The 20,559-nt window shown below is 41.3% G+C and overlaps 1 protein-coding gene across 1 annotated transcript in view; it reads left to right on the top strand.

Annotated features, from left to right (window-relative positions):
* The window catches only part of NLK (nemo like kinase), a 293,044-nt gene that overhangs the window by 140,249 nt on the left and 132,236 nt on the right, over positions 1 to 20,559 (top strand). Inside the window, exon 3 of the mRNA XM_068270246.1 lies at positions 1,204 to 1,259. Coding sequence (XP_068126347.1) covers positions 1,204 to 1,259 — 56 coding nt within the window. The remainder of the gene's footprint in view (positions 1 to 1,203; positions 1,260 to 20,559) is intronic.

Raw genomic sequence — 20,559 nt, 5'->3', positions numbered from 1 at the left:
CATGCAGATCAGGCGTTTCTGACTGAAGTCTGACATGATTAGCTGCATGCTTTTTTCAGGTGTATTATTCAAAGGGTACTGCAGCAGTGAGATCAGCAGCACTGCCAAGGCAACTGGTATTGTTTAAAAGAAATTATAGTAGCCACCATATGCCCCTCATTTCAGGCTTTCTGTAAATTGATGCCTTAGTGATCCTATTGTCCCAATGTGCAAAACTGCACATGCTATTTAAAGGGCAACTGAAGTGAGAGAGATGTGGAGGCTGCGATATTTATTTACTTTTAAGCAATACCAGTTGCCTGGCTATCCTGCTGATCCTCTGCCACTAATACTTTTAGCCATAGCCCTTGAACAAGCATGCAGCAGATCAGGTGTTTCTGACATTGTGAGATCTGACAAGATTAGCTCCATGCTTGTTTCTGGTGTGATTCAGACACTGTTGTAGCCAAGTAGATCAGCAGGACAGCCAGGCAACTGCAATTGTTCAAAAGGAGATAATTATGGCAGCCACCATATTACTCTCCCTTCTGAGAGGCTGTATACTGTACATCATGAATAGGCTGTCAAACCTGTTGGGACTGCGTAAGAGAAGGCGATGCAATCTGTTTGCAGTATCCACTCCTCTTATGTTTTACACTGGTTTCCACACACAACAGATTTCCACAGACTACCAACCAAATTTAAGGAGCTCATAAAGGGGTAAATTAAGTATATTGTTCTCCTTTTTAATATGGCTGATGGCACCAGGGCACTCTGGTTATGTAATTGGCAAAATAAAATAAATGCCAAAGCCTTTTGAACCCCCCCCCCCCCCCCCCCAATTATATGCAATGGGTGCTTTGGAGGCCACCCTAATAATGCCAGGCAACTGATATTGGTTAAAAGGAAATACATTTGGCAGCGTCCATATACCTCTCACTACAGTTGTCCTTTAAATGTTTTTGTGGTCACATAGTGACCAGTGCGGCAATTTTTTTTTATTTTTTTTATTTTTTTTTTGTCATTAAAGAGCTTCAAGTTTAGCATTGGAGATTACTTCTCTTCATGGTTCATTCTTGTCACACACATGTTAAAAAGTTGTTTTAAGATGCCCTTGGTAAAGAATTATTATACTATGTACAAAACTTATGCTATGAGTCGCAAGCATTATGCTGTTTAGTGTTTTATTGCCTCTTTATTAAGTGTCTTGTTTATTTCTTGTAGGTCCTCTCTGCACTTGATATTCTCCAACCGCCTCACATTGATTATTTTGAAGAAATGTATCCTCTATGAAGTTTGGCCAGTTGGGTATGTGCACCAGAAATGTTCCAGTTTTAATATTTTACTGTGATGCGGTTCGCTACACTTTTGCCAAGTACTGTTCAACTTATCTATGATCCTGAAGCTCAATAAAAATTTACTGAAAATGAAAAATCAGTAGTTTGCGGTTCTTGGAAAATTCTTTTTCAGCATGTAAGTCATTGCTGTCCTGTCACTCTTGTTCAGCATCAACAGCTGTAGTGTGGAATGGGTCAACTGTTTTGCTGTTGGAGAAAACGGTCTTTTGGACCTTCTTTTGGTAGTTATACATTCTCGGGCCAGAAACCCACTAGGAGCGATTTGTGAGCGCTTTGCGATTTTGAAAGCTCTTGCTAATGTAATGCTATGGGTGTGATCCCACTTGAGCGATGTGAGTTCATTAAAATCCCCCATAGCATTGCATTAGCAAGAGCTTTTTCAAATCACTAGCGTTTAGAAATCGCTCCTAGTGGGTTTCTGGCCTCAAGTAGCTGCTCCCTCACACTGGAGGGGCGGAAGGTTATTGCTTGTCTTTAAATGTTGTGTACATGAAAAACTGTATACTTTATAGTTGCCCACACATCTAGTGATGCTGCGGCCCGATCGACCATCTGATTCAATAATTTTATTAAATCAGATGAAAATATGCCGCAACAAGCATGTCTGATCAATGATTTGTTTTTGGGCTGAAATCGTCCAATTGTATCGATGGAAAATCTCTAATCTCTGGTGGTAACCTGTCCTCCTGGTGCCTGTGTACAGTGTAAATTCTCACCACTCCAGGCCTCCCCTTCACCCTCCCTGTGGCACCAGATGCACATGTGATGTCACACGCCGCACAAGGTACACACTCACAGTAACTGCAGACAACAGGGGTGATGGAGGATGAGGCTGGGAGTGACAGGTGAGAATTTACACTGCATGAGTATGGCATTTTACATTTAGGGTATGATCAGGCATGCGGTGTTGGCAAACAGATTCTGAATCGGTCGGCTGTTTAAGAGTTTGTCGTCCAGGGGCGTAGGTAAAAATCATCTGGCGCCAAAGTTTTGATTGGGGCCCAACTCAAAGTGTGTATGCGTCCTGAGTCCTTTCCAACAGTATAGACCAGAGAGAGCTGCTTTCACTGACCCAACAGCAGGTAATGGTGGGCTATACTGAAGCTATATGCTGCCAACATGATAGAGGAAGGAGAAATCCTCATCTTGGCCTTGCTGTATAACAGAATGTGTGAATATCCACACAAACAGGACAGATCTAGACTTTTCTGGTTTTTGGCTTAGCATGTAAGCTGTGCACTGAGCCGCTTGCCTTGAATTTAACTGTATTAGAAAATGTGTGCTTATGATTAAGGTGGTCTCCGCTTACCACGCTTTTCCCTCAACTGGCTACTTACCAGTATATTATTCCAAAAATCAATTTATCAAAAAGAAAAAACAATGCTGCCCAAGAATCTTATTTTAGCTCTGTTGTGTTTATTTTGGTGAAGGGAATTTTAGCTGTTGCACAACCAAAACAGTCAGCATTGAAAAAGGAAAGGTGAGGTATAAATTAGGTGGGCTGGAGACTTGAAGTTTACTAGGGTTGCTGGTAGATATCAGGTAGGGGTTAATTTCAAGGGTTGGGGTTAAGCTTTTAGAAAGGTGTTAAGTCTGAGATGGAAGTTTAGGCTCAGGGGTGATTTAAAATTAGGCCACAGAATTGGGTCTGCTTTTACAATTGGTTTGTGTCAGCTGAACAGGGGAATGACAATGAAACTCGCTAAAAACTGCAACACTTATTCAATAGAGTGCCAGAATTAACCGATTCCTACATCCCTCTATTGGGACCTGTAGATGTGCGCTCCCGCAGAGCAAGCATGGTACGATAAAAGAATGCAATTTTACGGTATTTCAATGCAGTTGTACAGAAAAAAAATCATTTTTCGTTCTATTTATTTTTTTGAGAAATCTGATTTAATTTTTCTTCTGATAAGATGATAGTGAGTGCTGGCTTTTTCTGAGCAATCTTTATGAGAATTGAATGGTGTAGGATAGATTAAAATTATTTGCTTGGGTCTTTAAATCGAGAAATTTTACGCAGTTTTCAACCATTTATTTTCTTAATTGGGGAAATATTAAATACTTGCGACACATTGGTCAGATTTTTCAAATGTGGCAATCAGTCAAGAAAACGTGAAACTCTTGCATTGAAAATAAATATAACAATTGTATTCTGTGTGGCCACCTTAAAGGGAGTCCGAGGTAAGAGGGATATGGAGCCATATTTCCTTTTAAACAATACCAGTTGCTTGGCCGTCATGCTGATTCTGCGTCACTAATATGTTCAGCCACAGAACCTGAACAAGCACGCTGCAGATCAGGCACTCTGTTTTACTGGAATAGCCATATGCTTGGTGCAGGGGTATGACTCGCACTACTCATGCCAGAAGATCAGCAGGGCTGCCAGGGAACAAGCACTGCTTACAATTAAATATGGCAGCCTCCATATCCCTCTCACCTTGGGTTTCCTTTATATCCGAGTTCTGCCTGCCTACAGCCAGTATGATGTAAGGTATTGGAGAGGCTGGATACAGACAAGCGCCTTCCCTTCACACAGAAGTATAGCAAAAGTAATGGCTGATCATTTTAGTGTGTTTATAAAGTGATCTGGAAGCTGCCAGCGTTTGCATCTGTGTAAATGTTTTTCCTGATGGTTGGTAATGTTGATGCATCTCACCTGGATCTTGTATCTACAGTACATCAGAGATGTCAGTAAACCTTATCATTATACTTGTTCCAGGCGAGTGATTTAGAAAGTGCTGTGGGCAGAGGGTCTGCATTATAGCAAGACGGCTGGCATTTAAGGTCAGTCATGGCAGCCTTCATATTTCTAACATGACAGGTTTCCTGTAATGTGAAATTAATTCCATAATAAAAACCATAAGATATATGAGCAGAAAGGTTCTAAACTTTAAATGTTTTGTTGCAAAAAACAAACAAACACCAAAACAAAAAAACCCTCATTGCTTTGTTCCCTTTTCTGTTCATTATCAGCATCTCTGGGCCTGGTGTATATGCACTGCTGGCCTAGGGTGTCCTTGTATTGCTGGGATTCAGAGAGAACAATCACTGGAGAAGATTTATCAATGGGGTCTGAGAGAAAATCTTAGGTTTCTAGAAATCATGTGGAACTGTCTCAGATTTCTGAAAGAGGAACTTATCCAAAAGATAGTAATAGGGTGAAAAATAAATCAGTACGTTGCAAAGTGAGACGTTAGAACTAAAGCGAAGATAGATGAAGAAATTATTGATATTTGCCATGTAATTCATGTTTGATCCACAATGTGCTTGTGGGTAATCATCGTTACTTCCAGCAGACTATAGCTCAACACACACCATACAATCTTGGTTGTACAGATTTACCAAATCTATGTAGTATAAGGGCCTAAAGATTGTAAATACCTTGAATGATTGATTAAGCTCTTGTACTACATGAAAGTGGTAAGATTGAACAACCTAGATTGCATGGTGTGTGTTGAGCCAAGAAAAGATAGCACATCGGGGTTGCCTGATGTCAGATGTGTGCCTAAAGGTGGCCACTAATGATACAATCCTTTTCATCCAATTTTACCAAATCTATGTAGTATAAGGGTAAACTGAGTGAATATATTAAATGTATAATTTTGGCAGTTACCTTATATTACATAGAAATGGTAAGATTGGATGAAAAGAATTGTACCGTTAGTGTAGAAAAGGGAGACAGAGAGCCCAATATAGTGTAGTATGCATTGTAATAGATGGATTAATGAGTGTATATATATATGTATATGTATATATATGGATATATATGTGTATATATATATATATATATGTGTGTATGTATGTATGTATGTATATATATATATATATATATATATATATATATATATATATATATATATATATATATATATATATATATATATATATATATATATATATATATATATATATATATATATATAATATTTCACAAACCAGGGTTACCTCCAGACAACCACTGTCTAGGCAGGTAAGGAGATTGTCCTGTCCCTACTCAAGATTAAGAAGTCGCTCTCTGCAGATAGGAAAAAGGGGTATCCCCCTCCACCAAGGGTGGACAGTAAATTCTATGTAGAGCAAACAGAGGCGCCGACAGGATAAAACTTGTAAAAGTGCTTTGGAGGCAGTGGTGGACTTACCTCCTGTAAGCAGACACTAGAAACTGTCTATTCAAATACAAATAGATTCAATTGTTATACTCCAAAGGGGCTGCATCGCGTTTCACAGGTGTAAACCTGCTTCCTCAGGCAATTTTAAACAAGAAGGCCCGGCCCAGTTCACATTTACACACAAAAAAATGGTCTGTTCCTGGATCGGAAGGGAACAGATCAGACAGATGCGAACTGAGCCAATGTTAACCTATGGATCTATTCACATCCGTCCATTGAAAAGGATCCATTCCGCACGATCCGCTGAACGGACCACAAGTTTCCTTCTGCAGCACCAATTTTTCCCGACCAATGAGCCCAGCGGAATGTAAACGGAGGCTTAAGCCCTGCATTGGGGGCAATGAGAAAACTGAACGTTTCTTCACACTAGTGAAGAAATGGACCATTCTAAATAGAAAATACAATTTGGGGGTGGGGGTCTGGGGGGAATGTGGGGAAACTGAAAGAAAATCAGCAGAACGGAAACAGAGAGGAAACTGAGTGAAAACTGATCTGATCGACTGGTGATCAGGTGCATTATCACGGATCCGATCCAACGCAAGTGTGAACCGGGCTTAGCTGTTGCCTGGCTGATCCTGTGCCTCTGATAGATACTCTTAGCAATAGACCCTGAACAAGCTTGCCTATGAGGGGTTTCTGACTGAAGTCTGATTAGCCGCATGCTTGTTTCAGGTGTGTAATTCAGATACTACTGCAGCCTAAGATCAACAGGACTGCCAGGCAACTGGTATTGTTTTAAAGGAAATAAACATGGCAGCCTCCAAATCCCTCTCAGTTCAAGGTTTCCTTTAAAGAACAAGCGACACCCATGCTAACCTAGAAATAAAAAACATATAGTAGATAAATACTACTTCTACTTAACAGATAAATTGTGCTATCCACATAATGATTCCTGTGAATTTTATAAAGGAAAAGCAGAAAATCCTATTCTAGGCTGTGGCCATCTTGCCAAGCTAATGCTGACATCATATCCTCCCTGACTCTTGTTTCCCCTCCCTTCTCTTGCTCATTGTGTATTCATTAGCTGCCCTCCTCCCAAAGTCTTCAGACACTCCCACTGAGGTGTATACTAACAACTGCACTGTCTTTGTTTTTATTTACACATCCAATCACTGAGTCACCTCAGCCTCCCTTGTAAACATAAGTAATCAAGACTGTGTTTCTGATAAGCAGCCAGGCAGGGAAATAAATGGAAGAGGAATATATTATAGATAAAAAGAACTCCCAGCATTCAACTCTTTGGCACTGTTTGGCACTAGGGCCAGTGCTCCTAAAGTATGTGATAACTACAAACCATAACAGCAGAAAAAGTTTTGCAAGTTTTGAATGCAGGATTAGCATCTTTATCACTTAATACACTCAGACCAGTTGCTGTTGAAATTAGATTTTTACGGTGACAATACCGCGTTAAGTAAATTCTGCTCACTTACTTTGTTCAATAACCCTGTAACAGGAAGTCAGTAGAAATCTCCCTAGCCAGAGCAGCGGTAAAGTAAAGCAGCCTGGAATTTCCCTACTGCTTACACAAATAGTTTTCCTGGTCATGTGAAAATGTAGCTTGAGAAATATTTTCTTCCCTCTATATAAGATCAGACATTGGTCACTTTACAGCCTACAGAACTTATAAGTTTGTCTTGCCTCTTCTCAGAATTAGCCCATAGCATTTAGAAATTCGGTCTGTCAGACTCAGTTCTCAGCTGCTTCTAGATGTAGGTGCATACCGAGCGGTTTTTGTAGAGTTTTCCAAACCGCTTCCGCCTGTGAAAACGCTTGGCTAATGTATTTCAATGGGATGGTGCACACCAGCGGTTTGAGGTTTTTAGCAAACCGCAAACATGGGGCCTGCAGCACTTTTGCGGTTTGCAGAAGCGTTTCTACCTCAATGTAAAGTATAGGAAAAGCTCAAACCGCTCTGGAAAACGCAAGATCAGAGCGGTTTTCCAGGCGTTTTTGTTACAGAAGCTGTTCAGTAACAGCTGTACTGTAACAATATTTGAAATCTGCTACACCAAAACCCCCCTAAAAAACGCTAGGCATGTTTAGAAAACGTCTCTAAACATGCCTAGAATCACTCTGAAAATCTGCTTCAAAAACTGCTAGCGTTTTGAGGATCTGCTAGCGGTTTTGGTGTGCACTGGGCCTAAGACAGGCATTATATCTGAATCGAATGAATACCTCACACTTTTGAAGCATAAAATACATGCCACTGCAAAAGTAATAGGTTTGAGTTGAAAACAATAATTTTATTATTTCTAGTCTATGATCACATGATTATATCTGCAGAATTTCTTTCCTAGCATGCATCTGGTTCAGCAGATTCATGTAGGCATAATTGTTGCCATTTTCACAGGGAAAATAAGTAAGCGAAGCAAAAAGGACTTTTACAATGCTATGTTTTCTACCACAGGGAAAAAGCAGGGCATTCATTTTATACATGGTCTATTATACATGGTCTATGGTAACTATGTGTTCTTAGAATCCCGAAGAACCATTTTCTTTGCAGCACAGGAGCATGCCCTTTGTGTGGCATAGAATTACCAGTGTGGCACATTCATGCTTCTCCACCTCTGGTTTCTCACTTTTCTACATATGTGGTGAATGTAGTTCTTCTCCATTGAACACATGTTTTTATTTCTGTCTGTATGGCTGTTGGAAATGTTATCTTGCACTTTCTGTCAGGGCTCGTTTCCACTGTTGCGGTGCGGAATCGCCTGGATTCCACCGCAGAAGAAATCGCATGCGGTTGCGTTTCCACATGCGGATTTAGCCGCGATTTCGCATGGCAAGGAGCCAGGCGAATTTAACCATGTCACTGCCTGAGTAAAGCTCCATAGCAAACCATGCGAAATCTCTGGGAAATCCGCATGACAAAGCCGCATGCGATTTCCCTATTAAATGCATTAGCGGCGATTCGCCCGCATTCCTCCCGCACACGAAATCTGACGGCTCTGCCGTGCAGATATCTGCCGCACCGAAAAACGCTCCCGCCGCCGCACAAGTGGAAACAGCCCCATCCACTTACATTGACTATGCAAATCCGCATGCAGTGCCCGCATGCAGAGCCCTCATGGTACACCGTTTTAAAATCTATTGTACCACTGCTGAATTTATACTTGAGGATGCAGTAGAAAGCCGTGCAGCTGTAAATTGTGCCCTGGTGTCGCTGACAGCAAGGTTAAAGTGTACCCGAGGTGACATAATGAGATACACCCTTACACTGTATATGCACAGTACCAAGCTTACAAATAACTAGGCTGTGTTCCTTTTTATTTATTTTTAGTTCTGCCTTAAAGGGTTAACTATCTAGGTATGCAAGCATCAGTATATCTCCAGTCAAACTTCTAAGTGCGGGGGAGACCTAAAGGTCAACATATATTTTAGCTCTGGGAAACTGGAACTGTGTGAAAGACTGTATCATTCTTATGAGGCTTTTTATAAAGAAATTAAAACTGGCGCTTATTCATTTTCAGGAATAGGATGATAGATACAAGTGTTTCTCATCAGTTTATTTTCACCTCAGGTTTTCTTTTGGGGCCTATTTCCACTAAACCCGAATCACGGCCATTTTACACGCACCATTTCAGATCTGAATTGTGTGCAGGGGAAGAAAAATGATGCATGTTGCAGTTTTCCGCAGCATGCTTCTGAATCCCCATAGCCCTGCATGACACTGCAAAGCAATACAGAGGCGAATTGGCTTTAGCATGGGTGACGCATCCCAGTGGAAATGCAGCCTAAGAAGCATGTGAGTAGCTTATGTTATAAAAGTAGACCTGAACTCTGGCACAGGACAGAAGGAAAGCAGAGAGAAATGCAGCCTGTATGTATTTAGAGAGTTTAGCCTCTAATTCCCCCTCATTTATGACTAATCACAAGTTATAATTTGATCTTGCAGCTGTGTTAGCTGGCTGTCATGGCAGAGCACTTCATTGGTAAACGCAGGATGTTAACTATATGTCTGCATCCATGAAAACAGGAAGTAGACAACCTGCAGATTTATTGCAGGATTTGTATCAGCTGTAATAAAAAAATGTTTTTTTAAAAGGTTAGTATGTTGTTCGAGATGGGGAGAGAATTTTTTTTTTTTTTTTTTTTTTTTTTTTTTATACATTGTAACAGATTTGTAATAGATTTTTACTTTTTATTGTTTCTAAATCCAGACATTAGTGGCCTATGGAGGTAGCTTTTTATTCGCGTTTTGCTTTCTGCCTTTCTTATGTTGCCTGGTAGAATCTCATAAGAAATCTCAATTTGTATTTTGTGTCGTTATTTGGTGTACAAGTTTCTATTTACAACTCTGTTTATGATTTGTTTTCCAGTGTTTTTCCCCTGAACTGGCAGTGCTTTCCTTCAGCTCTAGGTATCAGGGAGCAGCAGCTTGAGGCCCCATCTGTAGCACAATTACAAATCATTATTTTAAGTGCCTGAGCTCTATTGAAAAAGAATAATAATTATGGGTTTTGTAATTATTGGTTGAGAAAAGTCTGGCAGTTATGAATTTCATAAACGTGGCAAATCCAGGAGCATTCGAGGCCCAGGACAGAGTAATACATTTTATATTGACGTTGTAAAGGAATAATTGGAAAAGAAGTGGCGTATTTTGTATAATAATAATGTGTGTACACAGGAACATTTTCAGTGCTTACCATGTTTTCTAATTATGTGAGCTAAAGAGCTTGCGTAACAATACTGTAATTATCTTGTATAATAAGCTTTCAGATAGTGTAACTTGCGTTTTTGCATAGAAGCCAGGAAATTAGATTGTGAATGTGATGGTTCTGGTTTCTATTAATGTAGCCATAGACTAGTCTCCCAATCTTTTAGACAGGAAGGTGACTATTCATAGGGGTGTCACAATGCCTGCTGACAGATTTTGATTGAATTGGCCAGTTTACAAATCCCATTTAATTTGCTTATCAGCTACTCCTCCCCTTATAAACCAATGCCAGCAAAGCTATTTCCTGGATGTTTGGGCATTGACTATCCCTACAGCATTAAAAACAATGGTGCATGAGCCAGCCTGGGGCCCCGGGAACTCTCACTGCCTGGGGCCCCAGAACCAGCATCTAACACCATATGTGAGCGCAGCCAAGACCTTGGAGCTGCCACCTCCAAGGCCTGTCTCCTACTGCTCTAAAACTTACCAAACACACAATTGGAGAACCTCACTCCCAAACAGTTCTCTGCTGCTTTATAAAGCCTGCAGGCTGCTTATAAGCCAATGAGAAGTGCACACATAATACACCTAGCCTGCAGTGATAATCAAGCAAAAGCTGAGCAAGTCAGCCAATTAGTAGGAGAGGGCTTCAGTTGCATATAGACAATGGCTATATGACCAGCAGGGGGCACCAGCGTGCAGGATATTCCCTCTCATCTGCCCCCCTCCGCTTTTGCTTTTGCAGTAGGAGACAGGCCTTGGTGGCAGCTCCAAGGTCTTGGCTGCGCTCACATATGGTGTTAGATGCTGGTTCTGATTTTAGAAAACTGCTTTCTGCTTTTTTTTCCATGCAAAGCATGTCTGCAATTATGTATTCTGCCGCAAACCCTCCCGTCGTGTCCCGTCCCCCCCCCCCCCCCCCAAAAAAAAAGAAATCACATATGAATGTAAAATCTTGTCTGGGTAGAAATCTGGAAAACGCACAGAAAAACTTGCCAAGTACCCCCTCTAAGTCTTAGGCCGGATCCACACTATAAGCATTTTTGTGACCGTTTGCGTTTGATAAGCGCTTGCTGAGCCCGTGTTAAAAAATCACTCCCATTCACTTTCATTAAAATTGCGGGAAAAATCATTGCAATCGCGTACGTTTTTCGCGTATGAGATCGCAACAATTGCAGCAATTTTTGCAGCTATTTTATTGAAAGTGAATGGCAGCAACATTTTTCCTACGTAACAACCTATGGGAAGAACCTGTATAGAATAAACTTCTCTCCCTCTCATCATACACCGAGCCAGAAGGAATTGTGGTATCCTTATTGCAAAAAACTTATTGTAATATTTTGAGAAACTTTTTTTTTACAGTACAATCTTTCCGTTACAGAGACTAAACATAGCAGATTAAACTGTAATTTGTACAGCTGTATTGGCATGAACAATGCGTTGCCTGTACAATTGTTTTCAGTACCTAAATATTGTCCTTTTCCATATTGTAAAGTTTTATTTAATAAATATGCTATGGCTCCTTTAAACACATTTTTCATATGAGCTTCTAAAGTAGGTATTATTTCAGTGTTAAATGTAATTTTCCCTTCTTAAAACAGAAGGCATTTGTGACAATTCAGCTGTAAGTGAGCAGCTGTGGTTTCCCATGATGCATTGCTCACAGCACTATACACCAGTGGTGCTGTATAGGCAGCCTTGCTTTCTGAAGGCATAAAAAGATTTGCATATTTGGGAATGATGCATCATGGGAATCACACTTGCTCACTTAAAGCTGAATTATCGCAAATACCTTTTAAAAAAAAAATTACATTTAAAGAGACACTGTAACATCAAAAATATCCCCTGGGGGTTACTCACCTCGGGTGGGGGAAGCCTCGGGATCCTAACGAGGCTTCCCACGCCGTCCTTTGTACCACGGGGGTCTCGCTGCAGCCCTCCGTACAGCCGCCGACAGACCTGACTGTCAATTCAATATTTACCTTTCCAGGCTCCAGCGGGGGCGCTGTGGCTGCTTTCGGCTCTGAAGTAGACGGAAATACCCGATCTCAGTCGGGTCCGCTCTACTGCGCAGGCGCCGGAGACTTGCGCCTGCGCAGTAGAGCAGACCCGCTGGCGATCGGGTATTTCCGCCTACTTCGGAGCCGACAGCCGTCAGAGTGCCTGCGCAGGAGTCGGGAAGGTAAATATTGACGTCACCGCTGTACGGAGGGCTGCAGCGAGACCCCCGAGGGACGGAGGACGGCGTGGGAAGCCTCATTAGAATCCTGAGGCTTCCCCCCCCTCCCAAGGTGAGTACCCCCAGGGGACGTTTTGATGTTACAGATTCTCTTTAACATTGCTTTTTAATAGAGGGCTTTTTGGTCTCTTTAATGGTGCCCATTCATTTTTTACGATTTGGTTTTAGTTTGATTATTCCGTTAGATCTAATATAAAGACTTTTCCAACAAGTCCAATCGAATTTTTATTGCGAAAACAGGATAATCGTTCATTTTTCTTGATCGAAAAAACAAATCGAATGAAAGTCAAAAAGAATCTATCGTTTTGGTCGAATAAACTGGAAAATCAAACTTTTTTTTTTTTTATTGTACTGTGATATGGGCACCATTAGCCCTTTATAGCTTCCAGGTGGTTCTGGGTCACCATGAGCTGCCTGGGTATTTCTTATTTCTGTGTTTTTTTCCTCTTCCTTGTTCCTCCTTATGGGGTTACCCCCTCCCTGCTATTCTACACCTCTTAAAGGATACCCGAAGTGACATGTGACAAGATGATATAGACGTGTATGTACAGTGCCTAGCACACAAATGACTATGCTGTTCCTTTTTCTTTTCTTTCTCTGCCTGAAAGAGTTAAATATCAGGTGTGTAAGTGGCTGACTCAGTCCTGGTTCGGACAGGAAGTGACTACAGTGTGACCCTTACTGATAAGAATTTCCAACTATAAAAAAACTTTCCTAGCAGAGAATGGCTTCTGAGAGCAAGAAAGAGCTAAAAAGAGGAATTTCTTATCAGTGAGGGTCACGCTGTAGTCACTTTCTGTCCGAGCCAGGACTGAGTCAGCCACTTACATACCTGATATTTAACTCTTTCAGGCAGAAGAAAAAAGGAACACAGCATGGTTATTTGTGTCCTAGGCACTTTACATACCCATGTCTATCTCATCATGTCACATGTCACTTCGGGTATCCTTTAAGTACTAGGGGCCTCTGCCCCCTTATCGACCAAAGACCGCTGGTACCAGAAACAGACGGATACCGATGAATCGTCACACGTACCTGCCGCAACCGCCCTCCACGTCGCACACTTGGAACCTTAGGCCACCCACTCTGCCATTTCTTATAACTGCAGAGCTCTGTGAGACGGTCAGGAGCCGCTTTCATCAGCTCCTGACTCTATCACTGTAAGCCAATCCCATTGGCCTACATTGATGGGCAGGGTCAGGAGCCAATGAAATCTGCTCCTGACTGGGTCACAGGGTTCTGCTGTTATAGAGACTGCAGGGTGAGGGAGCTGCGGCGGACAGAGAGCGGCAAGAACGTGCGGCGGTGGTGAGGTGACATCTACACCCTGGAAGGTATTAGGGGATCAAACCGGGCCTAGATTTCAATCACCGCTGTCTGTAAGCGGTTAAATAAATTGATGCCGTGCAGAGGAGGAGGTGACCGATCCCTTAAGAACTCGTGTATAAGCCCAGACTAGCAATAAATACTATCAGCTATTTTAAGCAGATTATATCCTTTCTATGCATTGCCGTGTCAAAGATTGGGTGGGACATATAATACAGATTATGTATACACGCATTCATCATTGAAGAATGGATGTGCATTGTCCATAGCAAACTGGTTCTGTCATCAGGTGAGTGAAAGTTGTATCATCTAAACAACATCTATATTATAGAGAGAGCGACAGAGAATACCTGGAATCAGAACACATTGTGTAAGTTCAGATGTGTTTTTAATATACGGTAGTTGTGCTGCAGCTCACAAATGCCAGTGGAGACCTGCTTAGACCTATGATCTTGCTTTTCGCGGAGCGGTTTGTCAGAAATAATATGAAATATATTTTGGCTTACGTTGTACTGTTCTTTTTCTTTACTACCTCAGGCTTTTCTCAGCAAGTAAAAAGTCAGTAAATTAGATCCGATGTGTAGTACATGCTGACTGTGATGTGCCGGCAGATTGCACGCATGCTGGATTTTTCTCCTGCTCTGTTACATAAGTCTTATGCAGCAAGAAAATCCCAGATAGCCAATAGCGGTTAGCAAAATAGACCCCAAAACACAACGCTATGTCCTGCATATATGAAATAATCAACCCTCCAAAATATTAAAAAAATGCTTCCAATTGTTTAATTCAGCAAAAGCAGTTTTTTTGTGTGCTTTTCTTATCCCTTCAACCCCTTGAGGTCCGTAGGCTTACACCCACCCTAGTGACCAGGCTATTTTTTTTTTTTTTTTTTACAATAGATGGCTGTGCAGCTTTATCAGCGTGCTGCACAGCCCTAAAACTCTGCACACAAATTATGCAGTAGGAGAACAGAGGCGCCAGCAGAATAAAAGTGGATAAAACCTTTAAAATTTGCTTGGAGGAAGTGGTGGACTTACGGTACCTCCATAAAGCAGACACGAAAGACTGTCTGGAAAGTAGCAATCACATTTATTATATAGTACCCCAAAGTATTGTATAGTATTGGGGTACTATATAATAAATGTGATTGCTACTTTTCAGACAGTCTTTCGTGTCTGCTTTATGGAGGTAAGTCCACCACTTCCTCCTAGCAAATTTTAAAGGTTTTATCCACTTTTATTCTGCTGGCGCCTCTGTTCTCCTACTGCAAAATCGTGTCCACCCCTGGTGGAGGGGTGATCTACCCCTTTTTCTCATCTACTGAGAGCGACTTCTTAGGCCTCGTTCACATCAGGGCCGTTTCTGTGCGCTTTCCACAGCGCACTGCCCTGTGCGTTCAGCAAGGTATTCATTTTTCCATGTAACTAAATGTAGCTGGTTCACATCTATGCGCTGCGCTGAGCAGCGTTACAGAAACGTAGTGTTGCATGCATTTCTGTGCGTTGAGCTGGAAAGCGCACAGCAATGCAAGTGGGTCCGCTTTTTTAGCGCATAGAAGCGCGTACAAGCGCATAGAAGCGCATGCGTTTTTTACCCCTAATTGGAGAAAAAAATACATTTACATACAAAAACAAAGTTTTATTGACAACTGCTGCTGCTACAGTAAGCAAAACGTGCTTTAAAGAAGCGCAGCGCAACGCACAGAAACGCGGACTAAAGCGCGCACAAGCGCATGCGTTTTTTACCATGCGCTTTAACACGTTTTTCAGCGCAGCAGATGTGAACGAGTCCTAAGTCCTGAGTGAGGACAGGTCTAATCTCCATGTCTAATTTCCTCACCTGCTTATACAGTGGTTGCCTGTGTGGTAACCCACGTTTGTGAGTATATTCTTCTCACTGATTTGCCTTACTTCGTTTATGTTTTAACATACTACACTATATTGGGCTCTCGGTTCTCTACATTTTACCGCACACAAATTAGTTTTTCCTTCTTTTATTGCCCTTAATAGGACACTCTTTTGGAGGATTCTGATTGCTGCTGCGGTTTTTTTTTTTTTTTTTTTTTTTTAATTTAAAAAAGGGAGGCTTTTCCCTCCTCCCTCCCTCCCTCCCTCCTCCCTCCCTCCTTCCTCCCTCCTCCCTCCCTCCTCCCTCCCTCCCTCCTGTGTCATCCTAAATCACCATAGGACGGCGATCGGCGCTCATCCCCCCCCCCCCCCCCGAATGTTTAAAATAGGCCCAGTTAATACAGTACAATCCTCGACTCTGTATACATATCATAAACTCCATATTAAATGTTAAAATACAGTAATTGAAAGTATATTAACCTTGCGAGGGCCATGGAATCCAGTCTGTAAGCACGGGAGATCAAATTACACTGGCTCATTACTTGCTGAGAAGGGAGAATTATACAGGCTGCTTTTTTTTAAACACCTGCAGGGTGGACTTCTCTGTGTTCTTCTCTCCTGTGCAAGAGTTCAGGTTGGCTTTAAAGAACAAGTGACACCCATGCTAACCTAGAAATAAAAAACATATCTAAGTAGATAAATACTAGTTCTACTTACATAACAGATGTATTGCACTGTCCGCGTTATGATGCCTGTGAATTTTATAAAGGAAAAGCAGAGAATCCGTATTCTAGACAGTTTCCATCTTGATTACCTTTGACCTCCTGACATAATTTCCTCCCTCACTCTTTTTTTTTTTTCCTTTTCTCCTCTTGCTAAATGTGTATTCGTTACTGCACTGTCTTATGTCATTAGGAGGGGGAAATAAAGGGAAGAGGAGGGATATATTATAGATAAAGACCCCCCCCCCAGCATGCAACTATTCAGCAATGGCAATTAAAGGGCCAGTGCTCTTAAGGTATGTGGTAACTCCAAACCATAACAGTAGGAAAAGTTTTGAATGCAGGATAGGCATTTTTATCACTTAATACACGAAGACCAGTTGCTGTTGAAATTTTATTTTTATGGTGACGATCTTGCTTTAACATCACATTCTGTGCGTTGCATTATGCCTGTTATAATGCAATGCACATTTTTCATGTTAAAATGTGCACTTTTTTCATAGTTTGAGCAATTTCTGTGTAACGTGCAAACTTTTGCACACTTTACCCAGAAAAGCATTGTAAAAGGTGTAGGCTCATATGATCCATTACACAAAGATGTGAACATGTGCGCTTACATACAGCAATGCAGTGCAGAGCTATAAGGGTTATAATCCTGGCATGGCTGCTGCTTGGAGCTACAACAAGCATGTCTTAATTCCCGCTCACTAACTTTCTTCTATTAGATTATAATAATACAAAATGTACAAATTCCGAATTATACAGCGCCTTGAAACCAAAGTAATTTTCCATCCACCTTTTAGCATTGTTAATTATATATTAACACTGGGATGTTGAAACCATCTATATATGTGCAAATACAATTCAGGGAGATGGTCTAGGGTATAAAAACAGCCGGTTTGTATAGCAAGATCTCCATCAGCGAATTAATGGAACATGAAACTAACACCATTAAAATATAATTTACTTTAGGAGAGCATCATAGAAGCCATGCTAATGTAACCTAGCTTGTTCCAAGCCAGTTCACTGCGCATTTAATATTTGTCCATATTTGCATCAGAAGATAATTCAGCGGGTGATGTGTATACTGGACCACGGCTGTTCTTGTGCATTTGCCTACATCTGGGTAACAATGTATGAAGTATATGTACAGCTGTGCAAACCTGGTGAATTATAACCCATAATGCACTGCAAGATAGAGCATCGTCATTCTGCTGGGTTAATACAGTCTGACATATTTTACTATTTTGGATTGCATTTCTTTTAGACAATTTGTGACCTCTAGATGGTACTCTCTAAACAAAGTGGATATTTATTTATGTATTTATATAGCGCCGACATATTACGCAGCGCTGTTCAGAGTATACTGTCTTGTCACTAACTCTCCCTCAGATGGGCTCACAATCTAATCCCTACCATAGTCGTATGTATGTGTGTGTATCGTGTAGTGCATGTAACATAGTCTAGGGCCAATTTAGGGGGAAGCCAATTAACTGATCTGTATGTTTTGGGATGTGTGAGGAAACCTGCATGTCCGGAGGAAACCCACACAGACACGTGGAAAAGATACAAACTCCTTGCAGATGTTGACCTGACTGGGATTCAAACCGGGGACCCAGCGCTGCAAGGCGAGAGCGCTAACCATTAAGCCCCCGTGCTGCCTGTGCTGAAGTAGTGCTCTCAGCATTTGTAAACTTACCCTGAATAACCACAGGTACCACAAGGTATTTACAGCTTTCTTTGCTTCACATCATAGACTTGTATACACACAGTCAAAGAATATCAGAGATGCCTTGGCTGCTGGCTTGGAGCTTTGTACCAAGAAAGCACAAAACTGCGCAGGGGAGTTTGGATGCAACATGTGCCACCATAGGTTATAATGTGAATTACATCTATAGTGGGGCTCAAACAGTAATTTGTGCCCAGTCAAAAGACAAAGCCCAAATTTCTATTTAAACAAAAAAAAAAAAAAAAAAACGTAATAGCTGGCTGCTGAATTAAGTCTTTCCCCTGAGTCTATGGCGGCCTGGAGGGGGAATAGTAATTAACGCCGCCGGAGCTTTTGCAGGAGCAGGGTGAGCCATTTTTCGGCTTCACCATGCACCTAACTTTTCCAGCACCGGTTTTGCATGTATGCTTTTGTTTACCATTTTCCTGCCATTGACAAATTGTTGAGAGCTCGTTAGAAGTCAGTAGGGGTGTTTTTGATTGATTTGTGGACAGTAAGGACTAGTAGGATAGAGCATCATGTCAAAAGTAAAGGCCAGCAGATGAAAGGATGTTTGTAGACTATTACTCTTGTGCCTTTACCACTTGGAGAAAATCTCTGATTAAAAAAAAAAATATTAGGAAACCTGCTTCTGAGTCCAGTGGAGAGTTGGCAAGCATGGCGTTTTTATTTTGCAAGCAGCAGATACTTCAGTATGCAGCAAGAAGAAAGGATATCCGGGCACCAACAGTTGCATGGCAATCCACCACTTTTATTTCATCCCCATCACCAACACATACATGCCAGAAAACAATGGCCTTACAGCCGTTTCGCAACACAAGTTGCTTCCTCAGAGACAGAGCAGATACTTCAGCTTGCCACCCATTGTCATTGATGTCACCACTTCAGTTTTCTTAGCTGCAGTATTTCATGCCCTCTTCCAATATCATCTCCCTGCGAGGTACTGATAGGCTAGGTTAAACGAGTGGGTGGGGATTACTGAACCTCCCAGTTATATGCTTATTGTCCTTTCCATTGGGTTCAAATAAGTCTTTAAAACCTTGACTGATCCAGATGAATGCAAATTATCTTTCCTTTTGTGGGGGACTGAAAATCCTCATCAAATCTCTGACTCGGGACATTCATTTTTTTGAATTTTTCTTTTGAACGGTTAATTTCCATGGCACACCAAATAACTGCATGGATGTCTCTCTTGTGTTCTGCTTTCATAGTAGGCATAAACTGTGTTACTCGCTCTACTACCCTGGTTTTTCAGTGATTATTTCCACTGGTCTAAAAATAGACACGTCAGGCAAGAGGAAATAAACTGAGAAGGTATTTATGGTGAATAGTTGTTTTTTGTTTTATTTTTTTCCATGCATAAATGTTGCAAACACTGAAGAACAGACACATTTGATCTCAGAGTTTAAGGCAAAACATCCTTTATAGTAACAATTTATCATTGGAAATATACACTTTTCCTGTCTCTGGTTGTTCTGCAATGCTGGGAATACACCATACATTTTTTCAGCAGATAGATGGTTCGATAAATAATTTTCAGCATGTCAGATCTGATTTTCGATTGTTTTTCTGATCGATTTCTCATTCGAAGTGAATGGAAATTGATAAGAAAATTGATCGGAAAATCGAATGAAAATAAGAACAGACAGTAAATCGATTGTAAATCTCATCATGTATTCCCCAGCATTAGACTGACATCTGATGTGAGTCATTAAGCTTTCCAGTCTATTCCAACCCAAATGTCGTCTTGTCACATGAGCGATTTTACAAAGGAAAAAAACGAAAGAAGTTATAAATTAATATTGCAAAAAATATGAGCAATTTTATTCATTGCGTTATTTTTTTAACTGTAGTTCCTCTATAAACACTAGTGCTCTTGAATAAAACTAAGATTTCTGTGAACTTTGCTGGGTTTTATGTATATTTTATGATTTTAGTTTTTCATTTCCTGGAGAAAAGTCGTAGTTCGGGGTAAGCCACGCGGGAGGCTTTCTCAGGCCCTGCTGGGCCGATTTGCATAATTTTTTTTTTGCAACACACTTCTGCGTGTGCACTCCGATCGCCGCCTCTCAGCGCCGATTACCCGCCGCTTGCCGTGCCAGGCAGCGCTGAGGGGTGGATCGGGACTCCCAATGACGTCACGACGTCATCCCGCCCGTCACCATGGCCGCCAGGAGGGTTAATCTTTGTTACTGTTGTAACCCATTTATGATGCAGTAGAAGGCACAGTACTACAAGTGGCTAATGCTCGCTAATGCCAGAACCCATAGAGGAATGAAATTAATCATTGGGAGATGGTATGCGCTTGCATACGGTTATTAACTGACTGCACTCCAGAGGAGAATTGTAATCTTCTGCATACCACCATTTGCTAATCTACATAAGCTTCTTAAAGCTGGACCTTCTATTCTGCTCCATCTTTTTGTTTATTAATGTGCCTGGTAGCTTGGTACCATTCTTGCTAAACAATGAATGCCACATGTTAAATATATCCATTTCCATATTCCATATTTCTGTGGATTAACCCAGT

The sequence above is a fragment of the Hyperolius riggenbachi genome, chromosome 2 (assembly GCF_040937935.1).
Source record: "Hyperolius riggenbachi isolate aHypRig1 chromosome 2, aHypRig1.pri, whole genome shotgun sequence".
Lineage (NCBI taxonomy): Eukaryota > Metazoa > Chordata > Amphibia > Anura > Hyperoliidae > Hyperolius > Hyperolius riggenbachi.
Note: the sequence above shows the minus strand (reverse complement) of the source record. Positions and strands in the feature narration are given on the sequence as shown.